Genomic DNA, 14,575 nt, shown 5'->3' with positions numbered 1-14,575 from the left:
CAAGTGTATTACCCTGCATTTAAGCAGGAACTCTATAAGTGCTTTTGAATTAGTAGGGAATAAAAGTGTTAAGAATTTCATATACCTGATCCTGCAAAATGTGTGTAATACTAAATAATAATAATGTTCACTGTAAGATTTCAACAATTAAATGTTGATAAATAACACTTAAAGTAAAGGTGGGCATGGTAAACCAATTTAGTATATTAAAGTCTATTTATTTTGAATTTTAAAAGCTCCAGTATTTTGGGTTTATAAGTAGGAAAATGAAACATTTTAGAAATTCTAGATAGGACTCTGAAAATAAACATAGTACAATATAAACAAAAGTAAATGACAACAAGTAAATTTCTGGCCTCTGGCCTGGAAATGCAGACCACAACTCTGGTGGACTTATGGGTTCCATCAAGGTTATTCCTACATTCACAGAATATTTGTTCACAGACATATTCAAAATACTCTAGGCCACTGGGCAGGTTGCCCTACAGTCAGTAAGAGGAGAAAAGGAAGCCAGTTCCTAACTCCATTCTGTCTGAAATTATCCACATGGCGTTGGGTCTGTCCAAATGAATGTTGGTTTGTTGGCTGAAATGACAGGAAAGGATGTGACTATAATTCCAAGAAGATATACTTTGTTTTATCTGTTAATACAATGTTACGATTTTTTAAATGAAAAAAGTAACTATCAAACAGTTTTATCCAAACATATAAGCTCCAATATTTTATATATGTATTTATATTCATAAAAATCATAATTCAGTTTCTAGATGAAGAACTGAGGCCCAGAAGTTAACTATGTTTTCAAGCTCTGCTGCATTTTATTTTTATTTATTTATTTGACTGCATGGGGTCTTAGTTGTGGCACACAGGCTCCTTAGTTGTGGCGTGTGAACTCTCAGTTGCGGCATGTGTGTCGTATCTAGTTCCCTGTCCAGGGCTCTAACCCGGGGCCCCTGCATTGGGAGCGTGGAGTCTTATCCACTGCGCCACCAGGAAGTCCCTCTGCTGCATTTTAGAATCAAGGGTAGTGATACACAGGCCACAGTGACCAATTACATCAGAATCTCTGGAGGTGGGACCTTTGTATTATCATTTTTTTTAAAGCTCCCCAAGTTAGACTTGAGAACAAGTGAACTAGGTCACGTTAGGTCAGAGGCTAATACAACTCGTACTACTGATTATCTTAATTTGGGCAAGTGTAGGTTAGCTTCTGCTATGTTGTCAGGTATGCTGTTTATAATAAAAAGAAGAGGCTGATCTCTTGCTCAATGCTACTAAAAGGTGAGCTGTAAAACTGTACAGACGAGGTCACAACTTGATCCAAAGAACAGTCATGCTCTAGTTTAACCTAGAGCACTAGTTCTCATCCACAGGTGATAATCAGACACATTCTTAGAACTTTAAAATAGATAGATATCCGGAAACTATCCTAGACTAGCTGAATCAAGTCACTCAGGGTGGCACCTGAGCTTGTGAACTTTAAAAAAGTTCATGATTTTGATGCCCAAACTTAGATGGAGCTCTCTAGAGGTGTGCCACATGGTATGTCTTTAGCTATATCTGGTTAAATTATAGGGAAGCAGAATTCAGCTTAAGACAGAAAAATAACTTTAAAAATGACTTAGAGCTACCCAGCAATGCAATGGTCCATTTTAAGGCAGTGAGCTCTCTGTGGCTGGAGGAATAAAGGCAGAGGTTGGATTACCACCTGCTAGGAATGTTGTCAAAGGGATTAAGAAGTTGGATCACCTGATACTTAAGGTTACTCCCAATTATTGTTTCTTTAGCCAAAATGGGCAATTGTTCACTTATAATGGATATACACATTGCTATGAAAACTCACGATTTTACAGAATATCATAATTACTTTGTTTGTAAAACTGATTAGAATTAAGTACTATTAATGGAACCTTGCCTCTGACATTACTCTTATTGAGGGGAATACTTTTCCCCTCCTTCTCATGCTTGCATGGATGGAAGGGAACTTCTTCTTGCTCCTTGGAAGAGAGAAGCGTGGGAACAAGCTCTGTGAACCTGTATTCATTCCGTCTCAACAGAGAGGTGTCTCATCTGATGAGTGATTTTGGGAAAAGGAACTGAGCATGTATGGCCCCACCCCTGAGGGGTTGGTTCTCTCACCTTGAAAGCTAATGGTCTCCTAATGCAAAGATGGGCTCTGTCCCTCCGAGGCAAGGTCGGCAGTTCTCTCTAACCAGGGAGATCTCGCAGGGAGCATGACTGGAGAACAAGTCAACTAGCTCTTTATTTCATTGATAATAAAGCTGATATTTTGATCTCCAACTCCCATGTCTTATTTCTCAGTTTGTTCCAAAGTGAAGAAGGGAATAAGAGAGTTGGTGTCCTTAAATCCCATAAACGTCACAAAAGAGTCATAAATTGTAATTGCCCATGTCTATAATAATTGTGTTCTGAAATGGCTTTCCATTATGTTTTTGAAGCCAGTGAACAATTATATTCTAAAGTACAAAGTACTTCTAATGTACAAAAACAATGAAACATATAAAGGCCCTCTTTCTTTACTGGTATCAAAAATTTGGAAATTCTAACTGCTCAACTGTCTATCTTTAGGAAACACTAACATTTGCCAAGCTTCTACTTTATTGAGAATAATCTTAGTCATGATCTGCAGAAGTTGGTCCTGGGCAATTTGAAGACAGGTCTTCTTTATCTGTAATTTATGTGAGGAAAAGGAACAATTAATACAAATTGCATAGTATACTATTCTAGAAAATTATTTCAACATGACATGTATTTTGTAGCTGTGTTTGCTTCTTACTCTGCTAAACAAACCAGGAAAAGATACAACAATAACCCAAAATTCTTCACCTCTCATGTACAAAGTCCTTAAATTCAAGTCAGCAAAGCTGACTTGGGCAAGTGTGTTAGAAGGGAAAGCACTTGTGTCTGTTAAGACATTTGACACATTTTAAACCATTTCTTTCCTTACAATGAAAAAAAAAAATGGAGTGGATTTCAACGTTCTGATTTTTATGGTTCAGGGACAGTATTCTACCTAAATACAAAAAAATTCATTCTAAAAATTTACTATATTTTTCAGGTAGCTGAAGAGTCATGAAAAATAAAGCATGAAAAAAATTCAACATCCTCAAGTGATTAAAAACTCTATTTCTTTTGAAATAGAAGACTGAAAAGTTCCCTTCTGCACATTCAGTTTCTGAAAAGTTAAAAGCACCTTTAATCAACCCTCAGTTATTTCTCTGTCCACTATTTCTTTAAAGCATTCATCCAACATGGCCATTTGGATGGAATAAAAAAATTTCCATTGTCTATGGGAAATGTGACTTTCATAAAAAATCAAAGCTAAAATCAAAGAGTGTTTGTATTCAATATTTTTAAAAAGTATAAAGTATCTTCTTACCTTCATAGGCTGTTCCACACCAAATACAATACAGATGTTCTTCTCTTAAATAACTAGTCAATATTTGTAATTTTTCCAGTACCTAGATATAGGATACAAGCATATTAATAGTTCACGTTGAACAGAATCTTGGTTTTCGGGTCTCTTAGATCATGCTGAATTACCCTAAGGCCCTAAGTCTTCTACTACATGCTCAACCAGTTAGGAGAGGTGTCAAGGGCAGAATATATTAGAACATGTCCCAGTTTACCAGTTACCCTATTTTCACATCTGTCAGACACAACGGAGACCCCTTGTTAACATTTCAACAATAGAGCTTGGCTGGCTCTATTAGAATCAGCATCCTTTAAAGACCCCTTCTACTTTCAACAAATCTGGGTGAAACTGTCTCTCTCTACCACTAAAGTTCTCATCAATGGTCTCCCAGTTAAGTGGAACATATGGTTTTCAAATTGTGAACGTCTCCTACATACTCTTTTATACAAAGTAACCATAGAAATGTGTATTCTTTTCTTGAATAATCTCTACTTCCTTTGAATTGTGTTTTTTTGCTTTGTTTTGTTTGTGGGTGGGGGAGGGAGGTACTCAGAATCACTTCCAGGAGTTCAGCAGGAAACAAGGTAGAAATTAACATAAGTTACATTTGCAGCTAATCCATCATCCAAACTAAAACTGAGGTGAGAGGGTAGACTGAAGTTAATGGGGAAAATTATATTAAGTTTTGCTTTGGGGTTCATGAAATAAACCTGTAATGCAGTGGTCTCAAGGGGTGATTTTTTCCCCTTGGGGGAAAACGTAGTAATGTCTGAAGACATTTTCCGTTGTCACAAGGGGGAAGTGCAATGGACATCTGGTGGGTGGAGGCCACAGGTGCTCCCAGGTATCTCACAATGCACAGAACGCCCCCCCCGACAACAAACAACTGCCCAGTTCAAAATGTTAATCATGCCAAGGCTGAGACAGCCGGCTTACGGAACTGGTGCCAACACATACACTTAAGTCTTCACTCTTATATTCGTCTTCATCTTGTTCTTCTTCCTCTTCTTCTTCTTCAGTTTCCTCTTCAAGCCTCAACCAGTACCATGCCTCCCTGGGAACCTGAATATTCTGAAAATGTAGAATTATTCCCAATTAAACATAGCTAAACATAACTCTATCACAAGTATGTTCCTGTCAACATGAATTCATTCTCTCAATTAAATATTTACTGAGTGCTGCTTTAAGAGTAAAGCACTATGAACTATGGGGATGCAAAACCCAGTTAGAATACTGCCTCCCAGTTGCTGACAATCTAGTAGGGAAAAGAAGCTATGGGTATAAGTAGCTTAATGGGTATAAAATGATACACATCAGCGAGGAAATCTTAAGTATCACGACACATATTCAAAATAATGTGCTATGGAAATAGAGAAAAGAGAGATTGCTTCCAGCAATCTATTTACATATGAAGGAAATTTTACAAACATTCTTGAGACTTTTTTAATTGAAGGAAACTTTTATTCTTCTTTTAAAAATTTATTTATTTATTTGGCTGCACTGGGTCTTCGTTGCTTCAAGTGGGCTTTCTCTAGTTGCGGCGAGTGGGGGCTACTCTTCGTTGCGGTGCGAGGGCTTCTCACTGCGGTGGCTTCTCTTGTTGAGGAGCACAGGCTCTAGGCATGCAGGCTTCAGTAGTTGTGGCTCGCAGGCTCTAGAGCGCAGGCTTAGTAATTGCGGCACACGGGCTTAGTTGCTCCACAGCGTGTGGAATCTTCCTGGACCAGGGATTGAACCCATGTCCCCTGCAATGGCAGGCAGATTCTTAATCGTTGCACCACCAGGGAAGTCCCCATTTTTGGGACTTTATTTTATTTTATTTATTTATTTTTAAAATAAATTTATTAATTAATTTATTTATTTATTTTTGGCTGCGTTGGGTCTTCGTTGCTGAGCGCGGGCTTTCTCTAGTTGCGGCAAGTGGGGCTACTCTTCATTGTGGTGCACGGGCTTCTCATTGCAGTGGCTTCTCTTGTTGAGGAGCACGGACTCTAGGCACACGGGCTTCAGTAGTTGTGGCATGTGGGCTCAGTAGTTGTGGCTCGCAGGCTGCAGAGCACAGGCTCAGTAGTTGCAGCGCACGGGCTTAGTTGCTCTGCGGCATGTGGGTCTTCCCAGACCATGGCTCGAATCCGTGTCCCCTGCATTGACAGGTGGATTCTTAACCACTGTGCCACCAGGGAAGCCCCCCATTTTTATCTATCTATCTATCTATCTATCTAATTATTTATTTATTTATGGCTGTGTTGGGTCTTTGTTGCGGCGGGCGGGCTTTCTCTAGTTGCGGCGAGCGGGGCTACTCTTCATTGCGGTGCACGGGCTTCTCATTGCAGTGGCTTCTCTTTGTTGTGGAGCATGGGCCCTCGAGTGCACGGGCTTCAGTAGTTGTAGCACACGGGCTCAGTAGTTGTGGCTCACAGGCTCTAGAGCACAGGCTCAGTAATTGTGGCGCACGGGCTTAGTTGCTCTGCGGCATGTGGGATCTTCCCAGACCAGGGCTCGAACCCGTGTCCCCTGCATTGGCAGGCGGATTCTTAACCACTGCACCACCAGGGAAGTCCAAAGCCCCGCATTTTTGAGACTTTAAATGAAGTTATTTTATTTTGATGGTAATTGAACCATCAAAATAAAAAAGAAATGAAATCAAATCAAAAACTGAATTTTAAGAACCATTCAAATCTGAAATAGATAGTAGTCTACCATGATTTTACTAGTTAGAGACACATATGGTATTGGATATGGACTGAAAATAGGCTATTCTGGTTAACCAAATATCCTGGTGAACAGAATTTCCACACATAATAGTCCTGAGTAATCAATATTCAAATAAGTGGAGAACAGTTAAGTGTAAAAATGGTATTTTACCCTTAGAGGATAATTCAGACTACTCAGGTTCCTGCAGTGAACAAGTCATTATTATGAGTATCAGTTATCATAGATCAATAGTGCATCTTAAATGAAAGCTTTAGTGGATAGATACACCAGGCTTGCAGTTCTCTCTTTCTCTCTCTCTTTTTAACAATAAAAATACACAGCAAATCACACTGGGTGCCAAAACACTTTACCAAACTGAAAGCAGGTGAAAGGCTTACCTTCTGACTATCCAATTGTTGACAGGCTCTCTGGCTTCTTCTAAGATCTCCTTCTAGCTTCATTTCATCTTGCTTATTTTTAAGTCGCATTCTGATTCAAAGAAAAAAATAGTACATTAGAGGTCTGTGCTCTCTTTATCCATTTTGTATGTCCAAGTACCAGAAAACATACCGCAATAAAGAAAAGGTGAAACTATAAACAGCTAAAATACCGAAACTGTTCTGCAGCTCTTTCTTCAACTTGTTTTTTCATGTGAATCTTTCTTCTATAGCTTTCCAATTTTTCCTCTGCTTTCCGTTTTAGTAATGCCTCATGACCAATGCCACTTTTTCCTGCTCAAACAGGACACACTGATGAGAAATGTACTGACTTTATATTTCAAAACATGACAACTTAAAATTTCTTTTTCTGGCCACATCTCGCGGCTTGTGGGATCTTAGTTCCCCAACCAGGGATTGAACCAGAGCCCTAGGCAGTGAAAGCGCCGAGTCCTAACAGTTGGACTGCCAGGGAATTCCCTAAATACTTACAGATTAAATGCAATTCTAATTTGAGTACAACCACTCAAAATCATTTGATAAGAAGGATGGGAGAAAACACTAGAGATTTTTTTTAACCCAAACACATAATTTGATTTTTACAAAGATCATTGGTCTGATCTAATAAGATGGTAATACTATACACATTTTTTCAAATTGGGAAAACAGTATCAACTTTCATACTTACATATAAATATGGTGAACAAATAAAGTATATATTTTTTTCTCTTTAATTTGTCCAAAGTATTGAGAAAAACATTTAATGGATACATCTGTCTCAGGATACTTTTAGGACACTCAGTGGACAAAAATAGCTTTGTGTTTTTAATGGTTACAACACTTTTTCCCCTGTATTTTTATGATTAAAATTTTATTTTATACTGACTAAAACTTACTTTTATTTTTAGTTTAAAAGGTCTAGAAGTTTAACTAAGAAACATTTTACTGAGGGTGTCTTATGATAAGAACTGTAATAGTACCACCATAAAAAAGTATTTATTAAGCAAATATATGTGCTAAATTTAAGTGTAAGTTGTTATTACTGGTAAATAGCCTCAAAAATAATTACATACCTGTTTTGACATTGAGAGGAATTGGTTCAACAATACCGTCTCCTAAAAAAAAAAAAGAGAACAAAACACAAACTACTTTAGAAATTCTTCCTCAAACTACAGGTAGGTGCAGTATGCAACTTTATAATGTTCTATACTTATCCCCTTCAGTTTCAATGATACTCAGAACTGAAACTGAACATCAATACTCTACAATCAACTACCACCCTCGCCTTCAAATACTTAGTCCTCAATAAGGCTGATCCACAGCCTGCAACGCCACCTGAAGGTAGGAAGGATTTTAAGAAGTGAAAACACTGATATATATCCAGGAGGGTGGCAGCCACAAGAGAGAGCAAAGCCTTGCGAGGTGAAGGTCAAAGCAATGACAATAAAGGAGAGGAGAGGAGAAAAACAGCTTACAGAAGCTACTATACGTATATGGCCTCTATCTCTTAATAAGCAATCTCACTCCTAAAAGAGAGGTGAGAACTGGGCTTCTCCAGCTGAGTGGTCACTCAGGCAGCTGCCACAGGTACAGAGCAAGCAGGGCAGAGTCCTGCCATCATCTCCGATGTTGCTTCACTGTCCTTTGGGCCACTGTACTTCTTAACCCTTCTCTTGTCACCATTCTTAGCTGCTGCCTCCATTGTAAGCCTCATCCATCCCACTTGTTAGCGCCTTTGAGGCCGAGCTGGGCAGATAAGCAGCTCTTGATGGCACATGTCTAAGGTGGATGTGGGAAGATGGAAGTTCTCCATAAGCTTGCCAGCAACATAAGAGCCTAGGAAGCTTAAGTTGTTTCAATTTCTATATAGAGGGACAGAGATTAAAGAGTCATCACTGGTACTCATCAATAAATTACAGCTGTTTATTTCTGGCTGTGACTCACCACTTTTGCCGAGGGCCTGACCACTTTTATAGCCCATCTTCTGGAGCAAAGCAAACCCTTTGTTTTCACAGCCTAGTGCATTCTTCAATCCAATGTCACGTCTCTCTTGTTCTTCTTCTTTTAAACTCTTCTGCTTATTTTTCAAATTAGCTTCCTGTTGCTTTTCTTCTTTTCGACGGGCTTCTCGGATTTGCCTCAGCATTGGCAAGCCTGGTCTGATATCTTCTCTGAAGAATGAGGGAAAAGGTTATTTTGGACCAGTACATGAGAGTTTCTCATAGCTTTGCCACTTACTCACTTGACACTACTTAATATTTCAGTGCTACCTCTAGGAGCATCTTTGTTGTCACCACTGTTAGAACATAACCAGTGTCCTTTGAGAATGACTGTGTTAGTTAAAATAATGAAGGCTGGTACCATATTGTAAGAAACTAAAAGTACAGAGTTGAAGAAATTAGAAATAGTAGGTTCAGACTAATTTTTCTAAGAGGTTCGCTATAATAAAAAGCAAAGCTGGACAGCAGGTATTAAGAGGCGATGAGACGAAATGAAGTAAAACAGTAAATATCCTTGGAAGAGGGGAATAAAAAGAATCAAGGGCAGGAAAAAAACACCTAGCATTAAAAAGGAAGAAGAGATTTCTAGTATCTTTGTACTATAAACATGTAGGAAGTATTTCCATGAAGCAATAAGACTAAGTTCCAACCTCACCTTTAAAATCAGTGGCATTGCTTAGGGCTTCCCTGGTGGCGCAGTGGTTGGGAGTCCGCCTGCCAATGCAGGGGACACGGGTTTGAGCCCTGGTCCGGTTGGATCCCCCATGCCACAGAGCAACTGGGCCTGTGCACCACAGCTGCTGGGCCTGTGCTCTGCAGCTTGCATGCCACAACTACTGAAGCCCGCTCACCTGGAGCCCGTGCTCCGAAACGGGAGAGGCCACGGCAATGAGAGGCCCACAAACTGCGGCGAGTAGTGGCCCCTGCTTACTGCAGCTGGAAGGGGGCTGCGCAGCAGCGAAGACCCAACACAGCCAAAAATACATAAATAAAATAAATAAATTTATAAAAAAATAAAAATATATAAAATCAATGGCGTTGCTGAAAAATCTCCATATATGTCTTACACATATTATTTCATGGGGTGTGCACATTTACTTACTGAACATTAATGAAGGCATCAGACATATAGTCCTCTTCTTCTGCCATGTTCAGCTTCATATGGCAAAACCATCTACAAATCAAATAGGATAAAGTAACGGTTACTAATTTTCAGTTTACCAAAATGGAAATAAACCTGTATGCATCCCCAGCCATGACCCTTCTCTAGAGCTCTACTCCATATTCAAGTGTCCTTTTGACATCCTTCTGGGTGGAGCTCTCAAACTCAACAATCCAAACAACTCATTCTCTTCCCCCTCCCAAGACCTCCTTCATCCCTGTATTTCCAAATTAACGTCACCACCATCTCCCCCTTCCTGACCTCTTATAAACCTCTGTCAACTCTTCCTCCGTATTATCCCCCATAGGCATTTTTTCCTATAGTTGTGACCACTGCTTTCGTTCAGGCATTTTTTTCTCACCTGAACTATTACAACTGCTTCCTAATTGGTCTCATTGCCTTTGGCCTCTCCTCCTCCAACCCATCCTCTAGAACCTCTCCAGAGTGGTTTTTTAAAAACATAAGTCAGGCCATGTTACTTGCCAGTTTCAAATCCTTCAGTAAACTTTACCCTGTGGGCAGTGGAGGAACCATCATTTTCACATGGTAGCCGGAGACATCCTTCATAATCTGACCTCTGACTCTCCTCTAGGACTCATTAGTCACGCCACACGGTCTCTCTCATTGCCCTCAGAACACACCACAGACAGTTCCCTCCTCCTAGGCCTAGACTACCCTCCTTCGCAAAAGCCTGTCCTGACCACTTCAGGCCTCTCTCCATAGCACTTTATGTTCAAGCTGTTCATTTGTAACTTGATATAGTTAACACTTCACTTATGTGGAAACACTTTTGAGGACAGTTTCTATCCAAAATAGTTAAAATCATGTAATTATAAAGTACACTTCAAACTTTATTGTGTATATGAATTGCCCTGGGATCTTCTTAAAATGCAGAGTCTGATTCTGAGCTGGAGCTTGAGGTTCTGCACTTCTAACAGGCGCCCAGGTGCTGTCAATGCTGCTGGTCCAGTTGCTGGATACAAAAGCAGTCACTTGCTGCAGTGCACATATGCTGATTTGGCCTGCTCACCATCCTTCCCTTTGGAAACCCGGCCCTCTGCCCTCCTTGTGGTTCTAGTGGAGGGTGGCAATCTTAGTACCATATACTCTCTTGGGCACAAGATGGCCAGTTATAGTATCTTATGTCCTAGCATAGGCGAGGGGATGACCTAAACAGGGCAAATGAGCATCTCTTTCCCTAATGATACGAATATATGGATTGCAGGGAAAAGAAGCTCTCTTTGTTGGGGTTTCTAAACTGGAAGTATGTGAAGCTGGGCTGTGGATGGCCATCTTCTTGGCCATTCGAAGAGATCCTGTTCTGCAGAATGAAGCCAGAGAGAGACAGGCCTAAAGGCAATGAGTCTCCAACCCTAGTTTCCAAGGCCCTGATTCCTGCAGCTCTTTAATACTATGACCTACCATTCTTCCCAGCTACATAGGCTGATAAGTTTCCTCATTATTTAAGCTTGTTTAAACAGGGGTTCTGTCAACTGTAACCAAGAGTCTGGACAATTACATTGGATGAAAACAGTATTACTGTACTGGTTTTTATATTTTTAATGTATATCTTCCCAACTAGGCTGTAAACCAAAAAGATAAGTCCCCTGTATACCCACTGCCTACCACTGTGTCCCAAACATCATAAATCCTCAGTGTTTAGCTATGATGAGGATAAGAAGGGTCTTTAATTATATTTCTGATTTTTGTAGTAACGGAATACTTTTTTCCTGTGTCGCCATGTCTTATTTTTTTAAATCTTCTTGTAAATCTATCAATACAGAAAACTGCATAAAATAAATGTGTAGCTTAGTGCATTTTTATGAGGCAAACACTCTTGTAACCATGTGGTAGCCTCCAAGATGGCCCCCAGTGATTTTTACCTCTTGGTTTTCAACAGCCTTCCACAGTGAACGGGTTGACTTATGTAACCAACAGGATATTGTAGAAATGGTGGAGTGTGACTTCTTGGTCATAAAAGACACTACAGCTCTTAGATCACTCTAACTCTGAAGTTAGTTAGATCACTCCCTCTGAAGGAAGTCAGCTGTTATGCAGTAAGGATATTTAAGCAGATCTATGGAAGTGTCCACACAGGAGGAACTGAGGCCTCCTGTTGACAACCAGCACAAACTTGGGAGTGACATGAGTGAGTCACCTTGGAAATGGATCCTCCAGCCCCAGTCAAGCCTTCAGATGCTCACTGTGGGCTGGCATCTTCCTTACAACTTCTTTTTTTAATTTTAATTTTTGATTATTTATTTATTATTTTTTGGCCGCGTGGTGCAGCATGTGGGAGCTTAGTTCCCCGAGCAGGGATCGAACCCACGCCCCCTGCACTGGAAGCACGGAGTTTTAACCACTGGACCACCAGGGAAGTCCCCATTACAACTTCTTAAATTCCAAGCTAAGTCAAACCACTAACAAACTCCTGACCCACAGAAACTGTGAGATAATAAATGATTATAGTTATTTCAAGCTGCTAAACTTTTATTTGTTCTACAGCAAAAGATAATAGAAATCATCACCCATATCAGCAGATAGAACCTTGTCAGCCACCCAGAAGCCCTCCCTGTCCCCTACCCTATCGCACCCCTTACAGTCACTTCCTTTTCCTTATGGTTTCATCATCCACACATGCATCCTTAAACATTACAGCTTAGTTTTGCCTAATTGTCCTTTTATTATAATACAATAAGCTAAAAGTATGTAAGATTATATCCAGCACTTGTGGTAATTCACCGTCTCTAAATCTCAGATTCTTCATTTGTAATAATAGTATTTTTATACATAATGATCTAGCACCTACCGAGTGTATCAAACATTTTTATCCCATTTAATTACCATTAACAACTCTGTAAGGTATGGACAGTTAGTCCTGCTTTAATTAAGACTCAGTATGGCTAAATGACTTGCTCAACACCACAAAAAATCCAGGTCTCAGAGCCATTTACTGCAAATAGGATTCTATTATTTTTAAGGGACCTATTTAGCTCTAAAGTGCTATGCAGAGGGGTTACAGATTTTTTAAACCCCCTTTTTATGGGTACAATATACTTTAGCATCATCTGTTCCCATAAGGATAAGGATAAACTTCACAAGGCGATAATCCTGGCAGAATGACGGTGGCTTGGATCACAGTGACAGCAGTGTAAGTAGTGAGAAATGATCGGATTCTGGGTATATTCTGAAGATAGAGGTAACGGGATTTGCTGCTGGATTGGCGGTGGTGTGGGAAAGATCGATGTCAAGCATTATTACTTCAAGGCTTTTGGTCTGAATACCTGGAAGAATGGAGTTACCATTTTTTGAGAGCGGTTAGACTGTAGCATCAGGTTTTGTTTTTGTTTTGTTTTTTGGCAGATAGTGGGCAGGGAGGTGGCAATAAGAGTGCTGCTTCATATCTCTTCCCTCTTGTTTTTGTGGCGCGTGGGCTCAGTATTTGTGGCTCGCGGGCTCTAGAGCACAGGCTGAGTAACATATGTATATGTATAACTGATTCACTTTGTTATAAAGCAGAAACTAACACACCATTGTAAAGCAATTATACTCCAAAAAAAAAAAGAAAAGAGTGCTGCTTCACATGTACTGAGAGTCCCATTACACATCCAAGTGGAGAGATGGACTAAGTAGTTGGATGTACAGTAGAAAGGTGACAAGAAGCGCGTCAGACCCAAACACTCCTCTCAGGGGCCGCAGATCCCTTCCCTCTCGCGGCCCTCCCAGGTGCAAGCGTGCCACAGACGCGACCACTCACGGGTGGGAACATTGGTGATGGCGTGACGGGTAGTCACAGCCAGTGCACAGATCACCGCCCTTCATCATTCCACCAGGCGCCCACAGCTCCTTACCTGGCAGCTCTACTCTCCCCAGACCAGCTCGCGAAAGCTAGCGCTGCGCAGACGCTCACCAACCTGCGCCGAACCTCTGGGCCTTCGCTTCCACCAGAGTTTCCGCGGCCAGTGTCAATTGGAAACCGGAGGCAGGCGGGGCCAGGCGGACGTGGTTAAGTGCGCTTGCGCAGAATCAGCCTTCCGCGCACGCGCTCTCCTCGCGCTTCCGGCTGGCGGAAGTGCAGCAGGCGGGGCATCCGGGTCCCTTGGCGGCTGCTTCTAGCCCCGGAGCTCAGCTCGTCTACCCCTGGCGGACTAGGAGGTGAGGTCGACCCGTCCGCCGCCATAGTGTGCACGTTGACACACACACACACACGCACGCACACCCCAGGGCCCCCACTAGGTTATCAGAGGGCTGGGGACGGAATTCGAGTTCGTAATGAATATTTGCCCTTTTCAGGCGCCGGACTTGGTTCCGAGTCGCCGCCTCCTGGGGTTGACAGCCCGGGTGACCCGGCAGAGGCCTGAGACGGCCTCGGGCCCGGCGCTTCGCTGCCTTCCTCCAAATAGCCGGGTTTACCCGGACCTGCAGCGCGCGCGGCCTCTGCCCGCTGCGTTCCTGGACCGCCCGGCGTTGTCGCTGAAGCTTCGGCCGCGGGGACCTGGCCTCCCGCCGCCACCTCATCCCCGTAGGAAGACTCTCGGAGCCTTCCAGTGTGGGATCTCTCGTGGGACGTTTTGACCTCCTCCTGGGGCAGGTGCAGCAGGGGAAGCGGAAGGGTGCTGTGCACCGAGCAGTGGAAGAGGAAAAAGGAGGATGGGTTGTCAGGCCCTGCTGGGGTTTGATCTCGGTGCTTCAGTTTTCCCGTTTATGGAATGGGTTAATGACGTGTTTTTGCTAGGCATTTTTTTCCTGGAATAATGCCTTATTTGCAATATTTATTTTAATTTTCCTTTGAACCCATTATTCATTCTTCCTCACCAAGCATGACTTGGTTTTTTTTTGCACCCTT

The 14,575-nt window shown here is 41.6% G+C and overlaps 2 protein-coding genes across 4 annotated transcripts in view; one reads left to right on the top strand and one right to left on the bottom strand.

Moving 5' to 3' along the window:
- Nucleotides 1-197: 197 nt before the first annotated feature.
- Nucleotides 198-13,725, bottom strand: GPATCH11 (G-patch domain containing 11). 2 transcript variants are annotated; one of them, XM_068564017.1, is made up of 10 exons: nucleotides 13,581-13,720; nucleotides 9,670-9,741; nucleotides 8,512-8,738; nucleotides 7,641-7,682; nucleotides 6,741-6,861; nucleotides 6,529-6,619; nucleotides 4,394-4,507; nucleotides 3,401-3,482; nucleotides 2,601-2,689; nucleotides 198-585 (listed from the first exon to the last, which is right to left on the bottom strand). In XM_068564017.1, the coding sequence occupies exons 2-9, from the start codon at nucleotides 9,726-9,728 to the stop codon at nucleotides 2,634-2,636; spliced, it is 792 nt and encodes a 263-aa protein (XP_068420118.1). In that variant the 5' UTR covers nucleotides 9,729-9,741; nucleotides 13,581-13,720; the 3' UTR covers nucleotides 198-585; nucleotides 2,601-2,633. The 2 variants fall into 2 exon arrangements, with proteins under 2 accessions (XP_068420118.1, XP_068420119.1); XM_068564018.1 differs by having other exon boundaries at nucleotides 198-2,689; nucleotides 13,581-13,725.
- Nucleotides 13,726-13,805: 80 nt separating this feature from the next.
- The window catches only part of HEATR5B (HEAT repeat containing 5B), an 89,245-nt gene continuing 88,475 nt past the window's right edge, over nucleotides 13,806-14,575 (top strand). Inside the window, exon 1 of one of the 2 annotated variants that reach the window (XM_068564526.1) lies at nucleotides 13,806-13,884. The gene's annotated coding sequence lies outside the window, so the exon portion shown is untranslated. Of the gene's footprint in view, nucleotides 13,885-14,111; nucleotides 14,321-14,575 lie in introns of those variants that run through there. The other variant, XM_068564527.1, reaches the window with a different exon arrangement.

This window comes from Eschrichtius robustus, chromosome 15 (genome assembly GCF_028021215.1).
Source record: "Eschrichtius robustus isolate mEscRob2 chromosome 15, mEscRob2.pri, whole genome shotgun sequence".
Taxonomy (NCBI): domain Eukaryota; kingdom Metazoa; phylum Chordata; class Mammalia; order Artiodactyla; family Eschrichtiidae; genus Eschrichtius; species Eschrichtius robustus.
The sequence above is the reverse complement of the archived record's forward strand: the minus strand, read 5'-3'. Positions and strand labels throughout refer to the sequence as shown.